General features: G+C 41.0%; 1 protein-coding gene across 2 annotated transcripts in view; it reads left to right on the forward strand.

Moving 5' to 3' along the window:
• The window catches only part of SORCS3 (sortilin related VPS10 domain containing receptor 3), a 265160-nt gene that overhangs the window by 202600 nt on the left and 37729 nt on the right, over positions 1-24831 (forward strand). For both annotated transcript variants that reach the window (XM_068198006.1, XM_068198007.1), the window contains exons 8-14: positions 3641-3730; positions 5607-5786; positions 7566-7712; positions 8158-8260; positions 10604-10680; positions 10786-10877; positions 13856-13963. In XM_068198006.1, the coding sequence (XP_068054107.1) occupies positions 3641-3730; positions 5607-5786; positions 7566-7712; positions 8158-8260; positions 10604-10680; positions 10786-10877; positions 13856-13963 (797 nt within the window). The remainder of the gene's footprint in view (positions 1-3640; positions 3731-5606; positions 5787-7565; positions 7713-8157; positions 8261-10603; positions 10681-10785; positions 10878-13855; positions 13964-24831) is intronic.

The raw sequence follows: 24831 nt of genomic DNA on the forward strand, positions 1-24831 counted from the left end.
TGTTTGTTCCATCAATATCTGCCTTACATTGGAAATTATGAGTCCCAGCATAAGCCAGCCAGGAGGATGATAAAGAAGCCTCCATACACAGTGATCTACAATTCCTCACATCATCTAGGGCTTCTTTACAGTCTGAGACCTCTTAACTCATTCTGCTTGCCTTCCAAACTTTTTAGATAAACAGATGTTTTTGCCTTAGATGAACTTCAGTCTAAAGAAAAACAAAAAAAAAGGAAGCAAGCTGCAAAGCTTGCTCTTAAATAATCATATTCAATCACTAACATGAGAAATGGCTTTATGTGTTCCTAGACATGTCACAGAAATTACTGAATTAAATAGATTCCATGACAAATTTTATGTACTTTTCTGCAGTCTTGTGAACGTATTTGTTTTCTTCTTGATGCACTCTGTCTCATTACAGGTCAGGAGGGGGAATAAGCCAACATATCCAGACTTTCAGGGCTTTCAAAGAGAAATTTCTCATGTTTCTCTTCTTAAGTGCCAGCTGATATAAGTTAGATGGGACTTTTCTCTTGAATGTGGAAATATTAAAGAAAAGTAGTAGCTCATGAGTGAAGGGAGGAACACAGGTTAGGAAAGACAGATGTGTTTAACGACAAACACATTTATCCATAGGAACAATTTCTACTGGCCAGAAGCCCAATTAAACACATAAAGTAGAAATCCAGAAAAACAGATTAATGATCCAGTCATTAGCGATGGAGGAAGAAAAAGACAAACCCAGCTAATTCTGTACTGAGCATGACAGATGAGCTCACAGCAAATAATTGGGTGACATTCATCAAATGTGAACTGAAAGGAGGCATTGGAGGGCACAACACTGCCATAATCTCTGGGATTTACAGTGTTGGAGCATTTGCTCATAGGAAAAGGAAAAGTTCATCAAAATAAATTAAGTTGGGCCTTCCAAAATTCATTCTGTACCACAGTGCTTGCCAAAACTTTATTGGAGGCTTGATCATTTTTTTGGAACTGTTATAACTGTGCATGTAAATCATGCGAAGATGAGACCCTGGCTGGGAAAAGCTTACACAACTCCTGCCAACAGAATTGTGGGTGGCTTCCTATTAACTGGCTCAGGAAGACCACAAACCTCAAATATTTCTATTTCTAAACCCTTGTCAAGGTGACCTAGTCCAGGTGGAAGCCTAAAAGGGAGTTTAACTATTGCATACTGAACTTTAACAATGTTTTAATCCTGACTTTCTGCATTTAAAAACCAGACAAACAAACAATAAATTCAAACAAATCTCCTCCAGGTACCAGTTTTCAGTGGGATAAAGCCAAAAAAATGGTGTAAAACCTTTTGAGTGTGACAGACTTGTAGCAGAACCTGTTGTGGCACAGAAAGTAGAAGTTGATCACCCTTTGATATTTTTGCCACTCTATGTTCACTGGATTAACTGGAAGATTGTTGGATTGTTCCCAATCTCAGTTGGTCATCACACCATTTACAAAGTATGTAAATATTAATGTCCTCATCTACAAGTTGAAGACCATGTCTCAGCCCATCAGAAGATGTGGCTATTGAATGCAGGGTTCTTTGCCAGTAGTCACTGGACGTATTCAGTTCATGTGAGAATTGAGAATTTGGGTTTTCCAATGGAGGTCATAAATATTAAAAGAGAAGAGGGAATATTTAAATATTCCCTGTGCTATTTAGACAATATCTAGAAGTGTGGGAATCCTTCAAGCAGTGCTTGTAGAGCTGAGAGAGATAAAATTACTGCAAACATGAATTTTTGCCTTATAGCTGGACTCAGTATTAATCAACTGCACAGTTTGTTCAATCCTGTGAAAATTTTATTTTGATGTGGAAGTATTAAATGGAAAATAAATCTTTCCAAAGTAGCAGTCAATGACCTTATTCAGCCTGCAGAAGAGAAGGCTGCAAGGAGACATTAGGGCACCTTCCACTACATAAAGTGGCTATAAGAGAGATGGAGAGGGACTTTGGACAAGGGCATGGAGTGCCAGGACAAGGAGGAATGGCTTTGAACTAAAAGGGGGTAGAATTAGATTAGATACAAGGAAAAACTGGATGATCTTTAAGGTTCCAACCCACACCATTGTGTGATTCTGTGATCCTCACAGCTCAGAGCTGAAATGCTCACTGCTGTGCCAGTCCACAGTGCACTTTCCATGAAGTGAGAGTCCAGTGACTGCTGTTTCCTCCCTGTCTCTTCTACTGGCTTGTTCTGGGTCCGTAGACAAGTTGCTTTAGATTTTCCTGTTTGTGTTTACCCTTGGCTTTAGCTAAATGTTATCTGTATAGAGTTTATTTGCTGTCATAAAGGTCATTTTTATGCCCTTATGCCATGTGTGCTATAATAGTGGCTGGTTTTGTTTTTTTCTCTGGAGGATGCTAAATACAGTTATGATGACATTACAAGTGAAAATGAAAAAAATCTGAAGGGGAACTCTTAGTGGAGAAGCTGGTCCTACTTTTAAACCTGCATTTCTTTCCAGTTTTTCTAACCGTCAATGGAAAAGCCTTGAGTTGATTACATATCAAATTTCATGACCAATAACAGCATGTCCTTTGACAGCTTCTCCAGGGAAGAAAGCCACTATCTAGAGGTGATAGCATTGCTGAGAATACAATTGGTGCTGTAGCAATATTCTATGTAGCTCATTCTCAAATATCACTGTCAGATAAAGGAAGTATATCTAGGAGAGAATCTAGGATCTTTCTCTTAGCTTTATTGGAAACTTAAGAAGCCAACAAGTGATATTCCATACAATAGACAAGTGCTTTGTGCATTGTTTTATCTTAAGACCTGCAAGACTGCCAAACTAGCAGAATGTAGGAAATTCACTGATGTAAGCCTCGTTTTAGCCAGGTCTGAGATGGTGCCAGAAAGAAAACCTACAGCAAGAGTAAGTGACTCTTGACAGGCTTTACATCCCATATTTTACAAATTATCTCTGTTAGATCTCATTGATGCGTGGCATTTTTGCATAGGCTTTAGTTCATTCAGTCCATAAAACTGCAGATTTGGATGTCTATCAGTTCCCCCCACGCACATCCGTTTTCAGAGAGTATAATTTCAGAAAAAACAGTTTTATAGTGACAAAGGGCATCTAAGAGCTTAGCTCCAGCTTTCCAAGAGCACATTTACAGTTAGCAGTAAATGGTGCTAGTGTGGATCTCTGCTGTTAGTCACTGTAAAAGGTTGTTGGAAGACAATCCTGGCCTCAAGGGACTTACAGTGCAGACAAGGCTGAGAAGCAGCAAAGAGGGATTATCTCCTACTTACAGGGGAAGAACAGAAGCACAGAGACTTAAATTACTTGCCCAAGGTAATTGAGCTGGACCATGTGATGAAACCAGATCTTCCTTTTCCTCCCACTCAGTACTTTTTTTCCTGAGATGTTAAAATCACACTGGATTTCAATCATAGGAGGCAAAATGGAAAGTTCAATAGCACAGCTTAAATAAATAACTCTCCATCCCTCTCAGGTTTGTGATTTCTTTGGAGTTACCCAAAGGCCTTTAGGGACAGCTGGGCCTGTTATAGAAAAGGTACCTGAAAGCAAGTTTGTCATGCACTGTTAGAGGCATCATCACAGAGTGTCTCAGAAGCGTCATTACTCACTCTCTTTGATGTTTCCATAGGTGACAACTGGTGGAAGAGCAACTTACTATGTGTCATACAGACGGGAGCCTTTTGCACAGATCAAATTACCCAAATACTCCCTTCCTAAGGTGAGTCCACCATTTGTGAACACAGACATGGAATACCTTGGGAAGCCAAATATGTGAGTTTCCATAAGTTGAAGTGCTGGGTCCTTCACTTGGATCACAACAACCCCACACACTGCTACAGGCTTGGGACAGAGTGGTTAGAAAGTGGCTCAGTGGAAAAGGACCTGGGGGTCTTGGTTGGCAGCAGCTGAACATAAGCCAACAACTCCTGAGGTGGCTAAGAAAGCAAATGGTATCTTCGTATCAAAAATATTGTTGCCACCAGGACTAGGAAAATGACCTGTTATAATGCAGATTTGTTGGTGGCCCTGATTTAGAATTGGTGCATGCTATAAAATCAGGGGTACTTCTGTAATTTAAAGATCAGAAGTACTTTAAGGCTAGGTGTCACGAAGCAGTCTTTGAACCATGTAAAGGAGAATTGTTTATGCTGCCCTTAGTTACTGGAATATTTTTACTGTACAGTAATATCTGTCATGTGCAGATTAAGGAACTCTCCTGGAGTTGTACGTATGTGAGCTTGGCACCAGGGTAATGCAATATTTCCACTGCAACTGGTAAAAACAGACGGAAGTCATTGGGGCATTTTGCTTTATTTTCACACTGTTGGAATAGATTGGATACCTCCTTAATCTTTAAGGAATTACAGCTACTGGGCAAGAACAAACCTGATTTAGTCTTCCTTTGTTGAGGGAAATGGCAAATCTCCCACTGATTGTACTCACTGGGATAGAATTAAGCCCTTAAATGGTTTTTCTCCCCATCTCATGCCGATAGGATATGTTAGGTCTATTAGAAATAACCCCATTTAATCAATCCCAACTTTTCATCTAGATACCTCACACAACAGATTAAGATGCCTCCTGGCAGGATGAGGATATTGAGCTGATCTTCCTCCAGATATTCTTTCCTGAAATCAGGTCACTCCATCCTTTGGGAGACTTCAAGAATTATGATTTCTTGAGCAGAAACAGTGCAAGGAATTAATCAAGGCCTTCTGGCACTCTAGAGAAAGTTTAAATAGATACAAATGGATAAATGGAGTCTCATATAACCACAGTCCTTTTGTTTCTAGCTGAACCTGTGTCAGTTTGTTCAACAATGGTAGCAAGGATGAAGTGCTTAAATACTCATCAACACCCTGAAAGTAATTTCCATGAACCTGTTTTAAAATAATACCAAGAAAATGCACTGTCAAATCTCTTTGATATTAAAACTAAATGGAGAAACCATTGTTAGACTTTTTGTATCTTGGTCAGCAGCAGAAATCCAACAAAGGTTAGTGAGTGGATTATTTGATAGTCCATATATTGTGAGGTAATTGATCTCAGATAAACACTTAATAGGAAAGTATGTAATTAAAAATCACTATCAGCAGCAGCTCAAATTGATACCTATACCTCACCTTCCAATAAATGTGAACTCCAAGGTTTTTTGAAACCATCCCTTGCCAGTTGGAAGCACAAGCCCATTATTTCAGCATGTGAATGAAAATTATCACTGCTTTTAGCCTGGTGCCATATGATGCTTAGTGACTATGAAGACTACAGGCTCCAAGGCTGTGAATCTTCCATGAGTAATAAAACCGACTTACAAATTTATAAATAAAAAATGAAACTGAATTAAATTCCTTCAAGGTACCAAAAATGAAGAATGCAAAAACCCTTCGCCCAGCTGGTGATTATTTAAAAAGTGAAATGCAGAAAAGTCACAATGCTGGTAATTTATTGGCTTGCTCTAACAGAAAGTTGTTAAACATACCTATAATTCATGCTCCATCTCCATTCTTTCATAATTCATGGTAATTACTACATGTCCCGAAGGGCAAAGAAATACAGAGATCCTCAGTTACAGGCCTTTTGTCTTCTTTTAACAGGACATGCATATTATCAGCACAGATGAGAATCAGGTCTTTGCAGCTGTTCAAGAGTGGAACCAGAATGACACCTATAACCTGTACATTTCGGACACCCGAGGGGTCTACTTCACCCTGGCCTTGGAAAATGTGAAAAGCAGCCGAGGACTGGAGGGGAATATTGTCATTGACCTTTATGAGGTATGTAGTAAAGGTCATCCTACAAAGAGCAGCAATGGCCTGCTAATTCAAGCAAGTCTAAATCTCTTACCAACCTCCCAGGATTCTCATTTGTATTAGGATCAGCCCTGAGGCCTTTCCTGGATTTGATGCTGAGTTGAATCATGTAGGAATAAATGCAGTTATTCTACTATAGGTGCAACAACTGGTTGGGTTCAAGTCAGTGACTGGTTAGCTATGTGTCATTTCCGAAAGGAAAAACCATTATCCTTCTCATCCTAATGTGGATAACCACAGAAAGGCTAAACATACTGCTTTTTCCCCCTTGGGCATCTAGAGACACCTGCTCATAGGCAGGGAATCTGGACTGCACCCCAATGAGCTCTGAACATTTTGTGAACTGTAACCAAAAATTTGTAAGTGCCACTTGCCCAGAGATGACAGATAGATAACTTCTACCCCAAACTATCTACCATTCTCATGCTTCTTCCTTGGCCAGCAGCAGTGCATTCAGAGCAGTTCCAATTCCTGGTTTCTTCAGAGCATTCTGGCATTGGTGTGTTATTATTTGTTGGATGGAAGATCTGCTGAGATGCAGGGCTCAGTGCTTTGCCAGCAGCAAACAACTAATCAGTATTACTAATAGAAATGGTTGCAGGCTGATTACTACTGTTACACAGAGAAATGTTCTTGCAGCTGCATGAAGAGGTTACGGCTATACGTTTTTTTATTTCAGCCAGAATAATGCTAATTTAACAACATAATCAAATTATTTATAAAAATCCAGTCAGTTTAAGTCAATGAGGGAAAATTCACAAATAGCACATTGATTAGTATGAAGGACAGGGTTTGTGTTTTTTCTTCACCTGGTTAAATATATTTTCCTGCCTCTGAAAAAGTATATTTCTTTGTTATGATGCACCAACTAAAATTAACATGCATTGTCTCACATTCCTGGGCAAACCTGTGTACTCCCCAGTGGTAGATCATAGACTTTTCACTGTTAAATGCTAATAAATTTTTACAGAGTCATTTAAAGAGTAGTATCACTCCAGGGGCTTCAGAGTAGAAAGATTTGCATCCTGACAGTTGCCAGGAAGTTGCAGATTTGCAGAAAATTTCTTCTTCCTGTCTCACTTTCACAGCTGTGCAACAAAGACCAGACTCAACATGAAATCTTCTTGGGGATGTTTTGACAGGCCCATATTCTGCTGGAATGGGTTCTGCTGACAAAAATCAAAACATTTGAAACAACTGGCTTGATTTGTCAGAATTTGGATGTGGAAGGAAAGCAAAGAAATCAAGTTTGCAAAACATCAGTGTCCCAGCATTTTCAGGATTCCCATCGTTTATATTGATTTTTTTTTTCCTGGTGCACAAAAGGATCCCACACTGCTTCTGATGTGATCTTTTGTCTCCCCTGTTTTGGCAGTCTGTGAAGGCAGTGGGGCAGACCCCATCCTCAAGCTCAGAGAGCTCAAGTGTGAAGGTGCAGCCTGCACCTTCAAGCCTATCATCAGCCTGTCTGCAAGAACTCAATGAAATCCAAAAGTGGGTTGTTTCCTAGGGATTTGCTCTGTGACCATCCTTGTCTTTTTTTTCGAAAGAGAGAAACCATATAAGACCTTTCAGCTTTGCAAGATATACCTTTCGTGCCATTTGGTGTTCTAAGATTTGATTGAGATGCCTTCATTGCTTTTAAAGAGACCTTCCCCCCTGAGAGTGCTCAGATGGACATTGCTTTTGGCCTGTTTTTCCGAATTTTTTCAATTTTTTTTCACCTCTCTCCCTTTTTCCTAGGTAGCAGGGATCAAAGGCATATTCCTGGCTAACAGGAAGGTGGATGACCAGATCAAGACTTTCATTACCTACAACAAGGGCAGAGACTGGCGTTTGCTACAGGCACCAGACACTGATCTGAGAGGGGATCCTGTACTTTGCCAGCTGGTGAGTGGATGATCTTTTCCAAGGCACAACTGACTTCCTCAGAGCTGCTTATTGTAGCCACTAGGTTAACAAAACTCTCCCTGTGTTTTTTCTCAACCTTCTGTGTGTCAAATTAATTCAGTAAGTTTCTTATCTATGTCTTTGTAGGTTTTAAGGGAAAATTCTGACCATCTTTCTTGATGTATTTAATAGAATTCAAATCAGAATAAGAAAGTTGTTGGGGAAAAGTGCTCTAAGTCAGATTGTTGTTAAAACAAGGGCAGACGTGCTTGTATGTCAGAGTTCCTGCTTATCCATCAAAGGAACATATGACCTATGTGTGCTAGGAGCAAATGGGTCATTTTCAGAAGGATCAGAGCATCTGTGTGCCATCACCGAGGGTTCCTCTGATATTTAATTTGATGAATATTAAAGCTTCTGCCTTTTGTTTGTTTTCTGTCAACAGCCCTTTTGCTCATTGCACTTGCGCCTGCAGCTCTCGGAGAATCCATATACTTCAGGGAGCATTTCCAGTAAAGAGACAGCTCCTGGGCTGCTGGTGGCCACAGGTAAGAACATAAGTGCTTCTCATTGCTCACCCATACCTCCCTGGGAGCCTGAGAGTATATGAGGTATTCCCCATTGGTCTAAAACCTTTCAGCTCTGTTTCAGCAAGCGCTGAGCTAATTCACATTAACTCCCATTTGCTTTGGACTAGGAGAAGGCATATGGCCCCAAGTTCAAAAAACGATGTCAGGTATTTGTTGCTCTACAATAACCCATTTGCAGATGTAAGCCCACACTTTCAAGGTACCATTACCCAGTGGCATTACTAAGTCCTCTCATGTTGCTACAACCACCGAGGGACATGTCTACCTGTTTGCTGCAGGTGCCATGAAGGAGAATAGTACCCAAGGGCTACACTCCTAGGAGGTGTCAATATGTCCCACCTTTCTAGTAGCAAGCACAGAGTTCTCACAAAGTCTGTCAGGTGAAGCCTGGGCTTCCTGGGTGCCTGTCTTGTGCATGGCACCTACTTTTAACTCTGTACTGCTGCAAGACTAGCAGCATTTAATCAACACTGCACAGGCCATTGGTGTTGTGGGCTGTTCTGCAAAACAGTGCTTTGGCAGGTTGTGTTGTTTAAATGACAGCCTACTACAATGCTTCATGGTGACAGTGGCTGAACCACTGCAATTAATCCACAGGATGGATGGGGCTACCAACAGTCACCCTCAGCTCTGTGGGAGCTGCTGGCCTAACAAAGTGCTTCCTGAATGGCTGGTGCTATTGAAAGCTGGCCTCTGAGCCATGGGGGCAGTTCTGTCTTTTCAAACCGAGGGTCTTACCTACATTCAAATATGTCTGAATAGCTTAACTGTTCTTTCTAAGGCTCAGTTTATCTCCTTGGTTCTCTTCAGCATAGCAGTGGCCTGCAAGTGTGGGCAGTTAACATATTGTCTGCATGAATTTACAGTATTTCCTCCACCCATTTTCATTCTCATGTCCTTCTGTGCTTCAGTGTGTTTGCCAGACTAAGGCAGAACCTGAGACGGGTTCCCTTCATGACATTTATATCTCAACAAGGGAGATGCCATGTGATTTCCAGTTCACTGATTCAGACCAAATGAAGTGAGATAATTTGGTTCAAACCTCCAGATATCCCCATGCATAGCCAAGTGGAGTCATCACTCCTGGCAGGTTGCACTTGCTAGATGGATGTTTAGGAACAAGCCCTACTCATGATGCTGTAATTACAACAGCTTTTTTTTTTTTTTTTTCAACCTTTTAGGAAGAAAATAGAGGCAGCAGGACTGTGAGATTCTAGGCATTGATCTAAATTGTTAGTAAATTAGGTTCTTTTCAAACTGCCAGTGCATGCGATGAATGCTTTCCCAGTCTAACAATTAACCTTTAAAAGGCAGAATATAATTTCTGCCTTACTGCTTTGTAGATAAAAAAAAACTTACCTGTTGGGAATATACACATCTGCTTCCACTAACCAGTTTCACAACAGCAGGAGCATCCCACCATGTTGCTGAATGCATTCAAGGATAAGCTTTGCAATTTTTTCTCACAAGTGTTGGCTGCTCAAACACTTCATTTACAGTGAGACATTTCGAGCAATGATTGGATACTTGGACACTTGGTACAGGACAGAGGTTAGATTCCTGCAAATGGCAGAATTATGTTTTATTATCTAATTTTACAGCTGCTAAATCCTCTTGACTTGTTTGGAAGTTACATTTTGTGAGGTTTAAATGCATGCAGGTGAAACTGGAGGAAGAGAATGAAGGAAATAATGGAACAGCTTTGTACAGAAAGACAGAATGAAGTGATAGCAACCAAATTCTTGCCTTTTTACTCCCTTTCCTTGCCACCGTCTGTAAATCCCTGTTTGAAAATTTGGAGTTTCCATTTTGGTGTTTAAAATATGATGATACAAAACTTACACTTCTACCTTTAAATCAGTGTCTAATTCTTGAGGACTTCCACTCATGCTAAGATACTGGGCTAAGAAGATATTTGAACTGAAACAGTAGATTTATCCTCTTGAACCTGGATGTCCCTTTAGACTGACCTTCTGTATGGTTGCCCACATCAGGTTTTCCTTACAGCCTCATCTAAAACAGTTGGTGACTCTTGCTGGTGTCAGTGAAGAAAATTAGGTAGATGGACAGTATGACATTTCCTATATCCTGAGCACTTCTTGAGCTGCTCTGCCTCGAATAGCCAGAACTTTTTTGAAATAGCATTGACACAATAACGTGTTTAGTTGAATTCTGTGATCGTAATAGGAGAGTGTCAGCCTATTTTAATTTCTAATTTTCCAGCATTAAATGTCAGAAATTTAATTAACATTTTCATTAGTGTGTTCATCCACAGAAGAATGTCTCACACTTGTGTTGCAGGCAATATTGGCTCTGAACTTTCCTACAGTGATGTTGGCGTGTTCATCTCTTCTGATGGTGGCAATTCCTGGAGACAGGTATGTTTTGCACAGCAAAGGAAAGCACGGAGCCTTTTGCTATCCTTCTGACTCTTCAATTCCCAACAAAGTGGAGCACTCATGCAGTACTTCCTTTGCTTGCAGATCTTTGAGGAGGAATACAACGTTTGGTTTCTGGACTGGGGAGGGGCACTAGTGGCCATGAAACACACGTCAGTGCCCATCCGGCACATGTGGTAAGGAAACTTGTTACTTTGAGAGGGTGCCAGTGTCTATAAAATGAACAGATGAAGTCATTCTTATCTATGTTTTACCACCATTTTGGTTTTATTGATGAATATAATGATTATTGCACCATTTTATAAATATAATGGCTCCATACATAATCACCAATGTGTATGAGTTACTCTTTGCAGTGGTAATGTACTATGAGCCTCCAGGTGGGGCTTCTTTCCTACAGACACACATATACTAAGTCATCCTTTGGGCTTCAGGTATTTCAGAGAGGATGTGTTTCTCGTTTCTACATTTTGTTTACAGAATTTAACATTAATCTGGTAAGATAGATAAAGGGAAGGAGAGGAAGGAAAGGGCAGTAGGTGTAGATAAGGACAACACAGATATGTTGCTAACCCCTCTAGTATTTTCCTATCAATTTCCAGAGATACTGTGGTGGCAAATGATTAGAGTTGGAGGTGAAATAGGGCAAAATGATTTCTCAGTTGAAGACACTGTTTTACTATAAATGGGTTGTAACAGCCTAAGCACTAAAGATACTGCTCCAAATTATCCTCTTAGCTCTTGCCCCTCTGACTCCTGCACCAGTTACACATTCTGAAATTCATAACAAACACTGTTTACAGAAAATGGCTGTGTTAGTACCACCTTCCATGGACTGACACACCCAGCTTCTAATGTTCTTTAGAAGTGAATTAGTTAGGAATAGATTTCAGAGACAAGATGTGTTCCTGCGTACAATACTGGGTTATCTCTCAGAGTGATGGTGCTAAGCACATGTCTATTACTTTGCATGCAGAACAGGAAATGTGGTCTTCAGTCAAATAGAGAGAGAAAGCAATGGTGTTTGGCAGCAGTGATGAGGTGTTAAGGTCTCCTCTACCTGAGTCATTATTGTACAAAATCCTCCAGTGAAATTGCAGTCATTCCAAATCTAGACACCTCAAGACAGGTTGACTTCACCCATTTACAAGCTCATGTTGCAGAAATGTACTTTGAAAACATTAACAGCTAGTTTTTCAATAGAAAAAGCTTCTGGACTTTATGTTTCTGACCTGACAGATAACTCTGAGATGACTACAACATAGATTTCTATAAAAGTTTGAATAGATTGCATTTGAGCCCATTTCTTTGCAACCTGAAGCAAAGAAATGACTGCTTTAGTCACAGTGCGACAGTGGACTGTTAACTATGGGATGTATTGGCTCCATCACTGGACATACAGAGGACAGCAGTAACAGAGCAGACTCCTAATGGTGAGCTGCAGAATGTGTTGGGGTGTGACTGGAAGCCTCTGATGGGTAACTCAGTTGTCATGGCTATAATTAAAGTGATCTCAGGAAAGAGGACATCAGGACCACGTCCCAGTCTTTAGACCGAGCCAAGGATGAGTCAAGGAAGGAGAAGTTTGTGTTAGCCAAGGGTGGGTGTCACTAGCAGTGGGTGCATCAGACTGCAGCATGTTGAGCTCTGGAAGAGTGAAAGGTGAGCCCCTTACGGAAAAAGCTGCAAGTCACGTATTAACCATTTGTTACTGCGTTATTCAAGCCAGGTGTAACTGTTTTAATTGTGTCTTTAATTGTGAAGGCTCTTTGGACATAAAAAGCACGTTACTACAAGCGCCTGTACTTACACATTGGGAAAGATTTGGTCACAGGTTGACTTTTCATAGGAGCTGACAGCTCAGTTCACCTTTGTTTGCAGAGGTTCATTTCAGATGCTCTCCTTTTACAATAAGTCTTCTGAAATGGTGTGTGCAGTTCTGAGTACCCCACCCACGCTATTAAATGAGTAGTGATTTAGATTTGTTATCAATAAGATCCAACAGGTTTCCTTCGAAATGATACCCTTAGGGGCTTTGGAATTTTCTTCATATTGCTTCAGTAGGCACCTGTTTTATGGGCAGGAGTGGAACAGATTAAAGGGTGCATGTAAATCTAATCGTTCTCAGGCTGAGACATTGTACAAGAAGTTTCATGCTGGAGAAAAGAGGGGCGGATAATTGAAAAGCTGAGAGAACTTTAGCTAGGCTAATGAAGCATGCTGTTCCCCAGAAGTTGAAATGCTATTTGGAGAGATAAGCATGCAAGCAGAATGCATACAAATGCACAGGTGTATGGGAAGATACATAGATTTAAATAAATAGATTTAGGGCAGATAATCTTTCTGTGTGCTGTTCTGCTCCCAGTATTCTGTTTTAGGTGTAAATTTAACTTCCTATTCTTGTACAGGCATTCTGAGTCAGGTGAAGGTGTCTTGCTAAGTGACATGAGGGGCAGAGAGTCAGGGAATGGTGACTGTCAGTCTTGGCTTTCCACACCAGCAATCTGAGGTTGGTGTAACCCATGGTTTATAATACACACTACAGTGGCCTCCTGGTCCTTTGGTGGTGTATCAGATATTGTCCCACCTACTTGGAGCAGGGGGGATTCAGTGACCACCAAGAGCCTCCCAGACAGATCCAGGTACTCAGATGCCTGTGCGTGCCCACACACATTCAACACTCCTCACTGCCACAAATAAGTCAAATTTGCCTTTAAGTACTCATAGGGCCAGAGAGATTGTAGCTAATGCCATATGGCATTGATACATGGATGGGTCAAAATGTCCTGTGGTGGTAAAAGCAATTTTCATGCATTCAGGCCAGGGTTGCTTATGCTGTGAGTGGTGCTTCATGCCAGGTGCTATTCCAGACCCAGAAACAGGTCTTGGCAAAAACTCTTGATCCCTTGAGGTCTGATGTACAGCTGCATAAAGTATATCCATGCCCTTATTGCCAGTGTTTATGCTTTCTAAAGCTTTGATCTTTCAAAGTATATTAGGAGCATGAATTTAGTGGGCTGGGAAATGGCAAAGATTGGTGCTTGTCTGTAAATCCAGCTGCTGGAGCTTGCAGACCTTAGCCAACATTTAATTGCTGCATTTGCTCTAGAGTAAGTCTTTTTATGTCTATAAATGTTGTCTGCTTCTATCCCAGGGTGAGTTTTGATGAGGGAAGATCCTGGACTAAATACAGTTTCACATCAACACCACTTTTTGTGGATGGATCCCTTGTAGACCCGGGCATAGAGACCCAGATAATGACGTAAGTATAGCAACTCCAATTTTAAATTAAAAACTTCCTTTTCCAGGGAAGAAAGGGGATGACAGAAGGGGTGCATGGAGATCCCCAAGTTCATGGTAACCTCATGATGTGCAGTGCAGCGTTGTGTAGCTGCACATGTAGTGTTTCATGAAGGCACGGTGCTGTTTTGTGGGTTTTGCTGGTGGCCACACGCCTGGCTGGCATGTTCTTGCATCATGTGGCAAATAGATGATGGAGCCAAGCTCTTTCCAGCAGTGATGGGGCAAGGAGAGATGGTCCCAAGCTGTAGCTTGGGAGTTCATATAGAACAGTAGATAGATCTACTTCTCTTGGAGAGTGGTGTAGCCCTGGTCAGGTTGCATCTAGTGACAACCAGAGGTCCTTTCTCATAATTACTGCTGAGATTGCATTCCTTGGATCTGAAGGCCCAGGGACTGCAGTGCTCTTCAGGAGTCAGAGATCTATATGATTTTACCTTGCTCCATGACTTGCAACATGACTGTCTTTTGAGATTTCTGGTGGGTATGAATATCCCCAAAACTTGTTGCTTGCATTGTGGGCTGTACATCCAGTTTTAGCTCAAAAGTGTTCTCATTGTGCACATGCAGAGCTGAGCTCAGAATAACCTTCCTGTTCTGGGGTGTAGTATGCTATGGCTCACCAATCCCATGGAAGGAAGAGCCTGGGCTGGCACTGATGGTGATGGGACCTTCCTCCTCCCAGGAGTGCTGAAGCACTGGGTAAGGCTGATGGAACCAGTGGAGTGATGTTGGCCCAAGAACAGTACAGGATTTGAGTTTAACAACCAGGAAAGGGAATTTTTTAAGTTCAAAGGCATCTTTAAGTAGTCATCTGACCTTTTGCACAAAGCAGATCAGAGCACTGTGCTCTGGGGTTCTGAACAAAGCAAGGACAAGATTCACTGCCTTCACTGGTTTCAGAAACGCCTTCTTACCTGTGTGTCTTTGAATTGGCTGAAACAGCTTTCTGAAAAACATTCTGAAAAGGTGGCTAAGATGCCTTAGACTGAGGCATGCCTGTGAAGCATACCTACAGTGGCATGAAGAGGCACCTTTGGTTAATCACATCAGACACTGTTGCACCACTCTAGTTCAGGGGCAGGACATTGATTATAAATTTCATCTTGCAGTCAATCTGCTTCTCTGCATCTTCACTTGAAGTTCCTGCACATTTTTCACTGCTTGCAAGAGAGAAGAGATTCAGGTCAAGTTTATTTTCTTCTAGGCTTCACTCCGTCTGCATACTTCTATGGCATAAATGCGTAGGTGGAGCTCATTGCTGGTGTCACAGGTAGTGAGAAACTGAGTGTCATCAGTTTCTGAGGAAGTTTGAGCAGAATAATAGCTGTGTGTCTTAGACATTTCTGCTAATGATTTGAATGTATTCCAACTATGTTGCATGATTTGTGTTGTTATGCCTTTCAAAACCAGCTCTAAGTCAGCTTTACACTTACCATGTGACCATGTGCCTATACTTGAAGTTGAGCTCAGCTGCAAGAGAGGAGCTGGGGGAAAATCATATTTTACTCTTCTAACAAATGGTCATTTGAACAGGCTTCTGTGCCATCTGTGCCATGGCAGAAGAAATGCTTGGTGCTGTAGCCTTGGAGGGCTCAGGAAAGCGTAGCTGACTCCTGTATAGCACATCCATATCCCCTGTGATAAACTGTCCTAGGAAGGACAGGCTAAGTAATTATGGTTATGCTTTACACAGCAGCACTCCTATGCTTTATTCTCAAACAGTGCTGGATCAAAACAAGGCAGCCTCTGTATCTGTCACAGACAGCTACTGAGATTTTATCAGAGCAGAGGTGATGTCAGTTCTGGTGACATTGCTCACTTTTCCTTTATTCCAAAACAATGCCTTGGCTTTGACTTTTTTTTACTTTCTTTTTTTTTTTTTTCTCAAAAAAGTGAAGTCCTGGTTTTGTAGAAGAATATATCTGTGCATCTCTTGCCTTGCTATCAGCAAACATTGCCCTGTTTTTGCAAAGAGCAAAACTGAACAGCACATGATATACCTGTGCCTTTTCAGAAGACTGCTGTGAGCATCCTGTTGGGAAAACACATATGCCAATTCCCAGCTAAAGATTAGAACCTGCAATTCTCTTCACTCAACATTTTTTCTGCAAATGCCATGATAATGTGTAACTTTATGTGTTATTTAATATGGTGTTTTTCTGTGAAATTCTCCATGCAATATGTGTCACTTTCCAGCTGCACACACATGCAGACATATGCACACATGTGCAGAGAGAGCTGAACTCACATAAATCTGCATGTCAGCACCTTCATTGAAATCAGTGGAGCTAATCAGTTGAAACTAACTGTGGATTTAGGCCATTTACTTTATAAATCAATGCAGTTTTCTTTTGAGATGAAAAATGCATTATAAATCTAAGGCTATTGTTATTTATATCTCTGTAGTCTTCTGGTGGAAAATGTAGGAAGTGAGTTATTTTCCTGAATACTGTGTATTTGGTTTGTTGAGAACTTTTTCTTTTGAAATCTTTGCAGGCATATTACCATTATTATTTCCATTGTTATTTTCATTGTCTTTATTATTACTGTCATCATTAGCAGTTTTAAAAACCATTCTTATTAGTCTGTAAAAGCCATACAAAGAAATTTCACATGATACTTGCAATGAATGTTTAGAGAAATTTCTATCCACATCATGAAAGGAATGGAGGAAGAAAGAGCCCATTTATAAAGCTGTATGCGAACCATTTCTGTACAGAACACTTAGGTGTTTCTCCCAATGAAAATTTGAGTGAACTCATCTATAAGGGCAGTGCAGGATGATGCTGAGCTTGTGTAAGCTTTGACTGAGAAGAAATCAATGTATTTCTTTTGCTACTTACCACCCCCTGAACAAAGATTACACATGGTGGTGTGGAGGTCCATGGGATTCGTGTTTGTGGGTAGAAACCCCAACGATTTCAAGAAGCTGATGAGAGGAGTACAACAGTTCGGGATTTGCATCCCAAACTGATCATGGGGTCAGTGGGAGCTCTTAGACTTGAAGCAGCACTGAGGCAGAGAGATCAAGGCTGTGGTCATATTTATGTGCTGCCAAACTGGGTAGGTTAGTGGCTTTTAAAAGTTTGTCTCTCATCCTGGAAAATGCAGAATAGTTCATCTAGTGGTCTCAGCTGGTTACTGTTAGAAAAGATTTCTTCCATAGATTTGCATCAAAGTGGTCTGTGTTCACCCGTTTAAACAAATAATATTCTGAGGAGAATGTGTACAAATAGTCATTATACTCCAACTATTATGAAAATATTGCATTATTAACAGTATTTTCATAATACTATTTTATTAAAATCAAAATATCAGTAGAATGACTTTCCCAACCTTCATTTCATGCCACATGCTGTGAGAGGCTCTCTGGGCTGTTGAAAGGAGCAACCCTTTTAGCACACAATTTTGTACCACTTCATAGCTATTAAATGAGCTTTTTCCATATCTGTCTTTATTGTGTGAGGCTTTTTGAATCCTCTGTGCTTTGTGCTGTGTATGCTTGTCCTAAACAGTCCTAAAAAACTTGTCAGTATGGTAACATTGGTAATTTGCTTTATGAAGGGGCTTTATATGATTCTGAATATCTAAGAGTACTCAGAACTGGGAGCTGCTTTTAGTTGGACAGGATGTCTTGCAGAGGTCTGTTCCAACCTAAATTATTCCATAATTTTGTAATTTTGTATGGCTATAATGCTCCAAGATTTAATTATTTGTTTACAAGCTGGGTGGGGGGGGGGCTCAGTTAAGAATGTAGTTTTGTGATGCACAGGGAAGTATCATGAGACTGTGTGAGCTGGCCTGCCTTGAACTGCTGCCTAACCAAAGTAAAGGCACTGTCCTTCCTCCAGCCCTGGCTGATCATTTTCTGCAGTTCCTTTTGTTGTTGTTTTGACACCTCTCTCATCTGACAAGAGAGTCAGTTCAGCTCCTTTAGCATAGAGCTTTGTACCAAAGCACATTGCGGTGCTTGGTGCAGGTGTGGGAAAAAAGGCTGTAGAACACACAGAGTCCTCTGGGAAAATAAATGCATAAGGGTGGTGGCTTAGAAATGTTCTCAGATGAACGCCTAGAATGCACTAGCCTTTTTGAAATCTACAGGTTTCTAAGTTCTGTGCTGTACCTCTCACTGTTAACTAGTGTATCTTTTAATGATGTCATGTTCTGATGGGTCAGCTCTTTCATTTCTGGATTGACAAGCCATGGGTGCAGCATGTTACTTATCTGAGGTTGTCCAACAGAGGAAAGGAATCACACTCTACTCCCCTTCTAGTCAGTTGTGATATATCCAAGTCAGTTGTGATATATCCAGTTTGTACCATTCAAATCAGAGACAAGATGTTGTCATGGGTCCAGAGAAGGGCTTTATGTTGTTCCAGCTCTGACTCTAATAATTATTACCCCTGCCACTTCATCTCCTGTGCTAAGCACCTCTCCAAACCTATATTAAGAGGAACAACCTTTTTGCTTTGCAGCCCTGCATCATTTTAGTAGACTCATTATGTGTGTATGCGTGCAGACACTCATTTACAGATGGGGATCATTAAGTTTCTCTGTACTGATAAATAAATATTTATGTAGACACACCCACGTGTGTATATAAATTTCTATGTAGTTCTACGCATGTGAACTTAATGATCTCTATATATGTGTGTATGCATAATTGAGCATTAATATTTTCAGTGAGCTGAAAGTTGGTCTGTCAACACTGCTGTGACTGCTGCCCTTGGCTATGTGTGTTAGAAAATGTTCCTGGTTGTAAATTAATAGGGTACGAGTCCTGGCCATTTCCAACACCTCCTTGTTTATGTGGCCATGAAGCTTTACCAGAGATGAAGTGGGAATAATTCTTTCTTTCCAGGAGACACATAAAATTACTGGCAATCCATCACTGGGTGGCAGAAGAGTGAGGAAGAATGAATAAGTAATTGAGAGATGTTGGAAAAGTTGAGATGGGTGCCAGGGGAGGTTTGAGGTGAGAACAAAAGTATTAAGAGCACAGACCATACTGTATCAGACCAGAAGTCCCTCTATTTCAGTTCCATGTTCCAACAGTGGCAAGTACAGGATGCTAAAACTATATGTGTTATACTAAATTATACTAAAAGTATGATTACCTTATATATTTCTCACATTTATAGAGATTTACAAATTAGGAACTTTCTTGGCTAAACATGGTATTCTTTGTATTTCTAAGATATTAGTGAGTTTTCCTATTTTTGAGAGTTTTCCATCTAAATACTATGAAAAGGTTTATGACAGTCACCTTATCCCATGGCCAGGAGTTCCATGAGTTACTTTTATTCTGAAGAACTGACTGACCTGTGGAAGACATCAGCAAAGTAGACACAGGCATGAAGGCAATGTGGACAGATTCCGATTCACAGTCAGCAGAGATTCAGCAAACTGAGTATGAGAAAAGGACTACAGCTCCCAGATCCAAGCTCCCACTGAGTTCAAAGTTACATGGGAGCCAGCAGTAATTTTCCTGTCTTTTTCTGATAAGGTGATTAACATCTTTTCTCTTCAAGCAAGGCAACATCCGCTGCCTTTTGCTCAAGTCTTGCTGTTACATTAAAAGCTAATACAGGAAAGAAAATTACAAGCTGACACAGTGTCCTTGAAACATTCTGCCTCTTTGCCTAGGGGTAGGGAGACATGGGTCTGCCACCTCTGAGTGGCTGTACTGAGAAAAATTAAGGTGAAACCAGTGATAGAAAATAGTACCTTTGCTGGGATGAGGTCAGAGGAGCTTGTGTTCTCCCCCTGGTGCCAGGCTTTGCCCTCCACAGCCAGCACCTCTGCTTAGCAACCTCAGCAAATGAGACACAGTGTGAGTGGATGGCAAAACACCTGAGTTTGTTTTTCCTAGGAATTGAGGCTCTTGTACAACGTGCATGAAGAAAAGAGTCAGTGTTCCTCAGTTCCCATGGCCCACAGGCACCTTTAAACTTTCCCGACATCAGTCTGGCCTCTTTACACTTCAGTCTGTGAAAAGAGAAGAAGAAACTCTCTGAGAAAAACACAGATCTGCTGCAACTTTGACTGCCTCTGAGCCACACAGAAATTTGGCAAAGAGGGAATCTGGAAGAAAGATTTCACCAGAGTTCTCTAGAAAGCTAAATCCAGCTTGCAGCTTCCAGTGTAGAAAATGAGACAGGGAGCTGTTGTGCTGAAAGATTCTGAACTTTGTCCCTCTTTACCTTCACTTCCTCTGGGAACCAAGGCTGTCTACCCAGCCTGCACATTCTCTCGGGGCTACCTGAACTATGGACTTTTTTAAAGATCAGAGAGAAGATTTCCAAGCCTAGTTTATCCAAATTGCATAAGTACATTAGATACTAGGAAAGACAGGTTTTAATTGTTGTCCCTATTGTGGTTTTGTCTCACTTTACAGTTTTCCTTTTTTCTTCTGTTCAGTAAAACATTTATTTGTGGTGCAACTGGCATTGTTATTGGCTATAGATTTTCCTGCAAGGCTCTGATGTGTCCTTGTGAGTTCAGTTTCTCTGTCCTCACTCAGCGGACCGTGCAGACAGCAGTGCACAAACCTATATAAGGACTCTCCATATTAGAATCCATTAAATTAAAGTGAATCTGTAAAAATAATGACTGCACACAGAAAAAAAAGAAAATTTGGAACTTGATCTGAGAACAAAAATTCCAAGTGCAATTATTAAGTAAGGAAACCAAAATGATTAAGAGGATATTGGCATTTACATAGTGAGCTTCATTCATGTATCATCTGACCTAATTTCAAAACCTTCTGGAAGTAATGAATAGCTTGGACTTTGTGAGAAAATGATCAATCTGCTAATGGCATCAAGTGACTATACAATGGACGAGAAAATGTGTGTTATAGGAATTCCCATTTTATCCCAGTAGATGATCAGTTTATACCCTGGAGTAAGAGAGTTGATTTCCCATATCTTTGTTTGCAAGACTTAAAAACATTATTAACGACCCCAAGATTAATCAGTGTCACTTCCTTCTCCCATTTCCCTCTCTGCTAGAGGAGTAGTCTGTTTTTTAGCCTTTGAATCTCTGCATGAATTCACCTAAACAGTCCACAAGAGGCACAATATTGATTGTGCTGTTAATAATTGCAGTGTGAGCTGAGGTCTTTCTGTGGCACCTGAAAGACAAATCAGGTGATGAGAACATCTGCTTAGAGTAATCTTTCTCAGACAGCACCATGTGATTTATTTGGCTTTAGGAAAAGGATGTCTGTGACCCAACACCAGTTCCCAGCAGTAGCACCATGTACTTGGAAGATTCCTGGCAGAAGCCAAAAGACACGGAGAAGGCACTGTGCTCTGTGGCACGTATTGTCCATCTTTGACTTTCTGGGGCAAACATTATTGCCACTGGAGTCAAGTGCTAATTGCAGACAGTAGATCAAATATTATGCTAAAATAGTCAACATCATCAGTTGTATTTTGCCAGTAGGGATGTTGAGGGAGAACAAAGGACGTGCCCATGGTCAGGCACTCAGCAGGCTGTCATTGGGAGAACGTGGCAGTAGCGCAGGTCTCTGGAGTCCCAGATGGGTTTTTCGCATTTCTTCGGGGGAGGGAGATGCTCAGTCATGTCTATAATGCTCAGACAAGAGGGATGGAGGGGTGAGCATATGCAGGGAGGAGGACTAGAGAAAGGTGTGTTCAGTTGAGACTGGAATGTGCTGAAGTGAACAAAAGAAAGAAGCCCTTGCAGAAGGAGCCAGAATGAGCAGCAGGCTGATAGATGATTTCTTTTCCCTAGATAAAGGGTAAGTTTTGCCTGATGGCAATACTATCCAGATCTTCTCATCTAGAAGCTCATGTGCTTTGTTTCCTGTGCTGCTAAGTAAGGACAGATGGATCTTGGCCCTGTGCTGTCCTCCTGCCTGCAGATGGGCTGGGCTGTATGAAGCACTCAGGCCTGATGGAGGGTGCACAGGAAGGGTCAGGATGCTGTGCACACAGGCATTCCTGAGTCTTTCACCTTTTTGTGAGAGCAAGACGTGAAATATTCTGGTGCTCGGATCATGCCAGCCCTCAGGGGACTGAGAAACTACATTGCCTTGGTACCTTTCCAGCTTAATCTCTCACTGATCCTGCACAAGGAAAAGGGTGGCACAGCACACCAACTTTTCTGGGAGCTTGAAGGCTCAGTGTTGGGTTGGCTGAAGAGCTCACTCTGACAGATTTTTGATCACTGAACTGAATGAGTGTTGGAAAGCAGCTCTCCAGAACTTCCTCTTCTGAGCTTTCTTCTCTGATATCCAGGCAAAGCTCGTCATTGTGCTTCACCTGTCACATGCATTTGGAGCTTACATTTTCTAAGGAATGGCTTCCACATTTGTATTGGACATTTCTGGTTGGAATTCTCCTGATTCGTAGGATGAAGGACTAAAATGACTGGATGTGTTGTGTTATCTGGCTTCTGGCAAAGCAGCAGCACCTGCCTCTGCTGAGACCACAGACCCACGAGGGGATGAAACACTGACCTTGCTGATACCTGCCAGTACCTTTTCTAGAAGAGAGTGGCAGCATCTTCAGGTTTCAAGGCTGTCAGAAACTGGTTGTCTTTCATGAGTGCTTCGAAGAAGAGAACGAGCTCTTCTGAAAAACAGCATTAAAAATTAATTTGCTTTCCCATCCCCCTTCCTAGGTGTCTCATACTCTCTTTCAAGTTGCTGGGATTTCTTTTGAAGCAATTGTCATGTAAAGTGGTTTGAGAACATCGGTAATAAAATTTTTAGAGACCAAATTTCAAAAGGTTTGATTTGTCATTCAAGAAATTTTTATTTTGATAGCACTTCCTATTTGAAAAAATAATAACAAAAATCCCTGAATCCCTGTCTCCTCCATTGCCTTATGCAGTGTTTGTGCAGCTAAAGGGGAAATTGAGTCCAAACTGTAGGGCTGCTTTGTAATTACACGTTCTGCAGATTACTTACTAATTGCACTTGGCATTACTTGCTAACTGGAAGATCATGTTGTACCATGTCATTTGCAGTGCTTTTCCTCTTCTGCTAGCACTATAAAGGAAGTGTCCATTGAGCTGATGAATAATACCAGGACTGTTTTCCAAAGCTGAGGGAAAGGATCTGCCATGATTTTACTGTAGGATTTTTATTGCAAGGTTTTGGTTTTGATCTGTAATTCACAGAAACTCTTTTCCTGCCCCATCTCCTCTCTCTCTCCTGACCTGAGATCTGGCAGTGGTGCAGCTTTTCATGACCAGGTCAGTATGGATTGCTGGTGGCCAACACTTTGAATTTCTTTCTTGCAGGCAACTTTGATGTCATGACATTCAGTTTCACTGGAAATGAACCACATCCCTCAGATTCTCTGCAGGAAAAATTCTGTGAAATTTTTGTGCAACCCTTCTCTTTGGGAAATAGAATACAGACCAAGATTTTCTTGACCAAATTTGTCCTCGTGCATGCTGCTGTCTGGTGTTGGTACATTCCTGATAGTTTCACTGCTGTTGTTTTTTCTCCTTCTGAATAGTATCAGTGGAAGGCCTTATACTAAGAGGATCTATTTAGATGGTCTAAATTAAACTAATTTACACCGACTGAAAATCTAGATCCAAATGGATGGTGTATTTTATTTGGAAGAAAATGCACCTCTTCTTTCTAGAGAAAAAAAAACCAGCTGTTTTTCTTACTTTATTTTGGTTCACAGACAGACATACAGCAGCCCTGAGTCATCACCCATTGCCCTCAGGCTACTGTTCCTAGTTGACAGGTCAGCCAAAAGCAATTGAATTAAAAGCTCCAAAGAGGCTCTTAGAAACCATATTTATTGTTTAGGAAAAAAATTAGACAGTGTTTTTTGTTGGCAATTGCTGGACTTTCCAGTGTCATCTTTCATTTCTTATGTTTCCTTTGTTTCTACTCTCTTACTCACTGCATCATCTTGCCAGGCATGAGACTGTTTTACTCTCTGTCTCCTTCTCTCCCTAATTGCTGATTTGTGCTTTCAATTAAGTTCTACTTCCTTGTCTCAGTCCCTTTCTATCCAATTTCCTTGTAACTAGTGACCTCGTTTAATGCTAATTCCATCTAAATCCTAATAAAAAAAATGGGAGATTACACAGCCCATTTGGTTTTCTCTAAAGTCATGATTTATGTTTAATTCATGGATAAATAGTTCATTTATTCATAAAATCTGGTCCCACCAGCACGACTTGCAACTGTTCATTGCTGCTCATGTGGTTTTGGCCTAGACAGCTAAGCCTGCACGCAGGAGTTTGTCTCACTTTACTGCTTCTTCCTTACACAGAGATGGATTCAGATCCAGATTTCATAACAGGCCCTCTTCTTTGTGTGAAATTGTCAGCATTTTCTTTCATTGAGTCACAAGCTATAAATAGCAACAAGTTAAGCAGGTACATCTATGTACCAGGACATTCTGTAAGTGTTCATTGAGCCAGCAGCTCTAGCATAAGCTCACCATTTCCCAGGAAATGGGGGACAGAGGTAGCCTGGCTTGTGGGGAAAAAAAATCCCAAACGAATCAAGGCAATTATGAGCGAGAGGATATCTCTTAAGATTGCAGCAGTAGCAACGTGCTCCTCTGCTGGACATCAGAATGAGAATGAGCACCTTCAGTTGTGGTGAGTTATCTACTCACTCCTCCAGATCTGACACTCCCTCTGGTTTCAGTGAGAGAAGACCTTCCTCTCCAGAGACTAGAAAAATAAAAAAAAAACTAAAAACAAAGCAAAACCCAGACCAACACATGCTTGTTTTCCTGCCAGAAGGTGATTCTTCCAGATTGTGCTTTATAGCACTTCTTGGGTTTGCCCATTAAATATCTACTTCTGGCACTTCCT

This window comes from Anomalospiza imberbis, chromosome 8 (assembly GCF_031753505.1).
Source record: "Anomalospiza imberbis isolate Cuckoo-Finch-1a 21T00152 chromosome 8, ASM3175350v1, whole genome shotgun sequence".
Taxonomy (NCBI): domain Eukaryota; kingdom Metazoa; phylum Chordata; class Aves; order Passeriformes; family Viduidae; genus Anomalospiza; species Anomalospiza imberbis.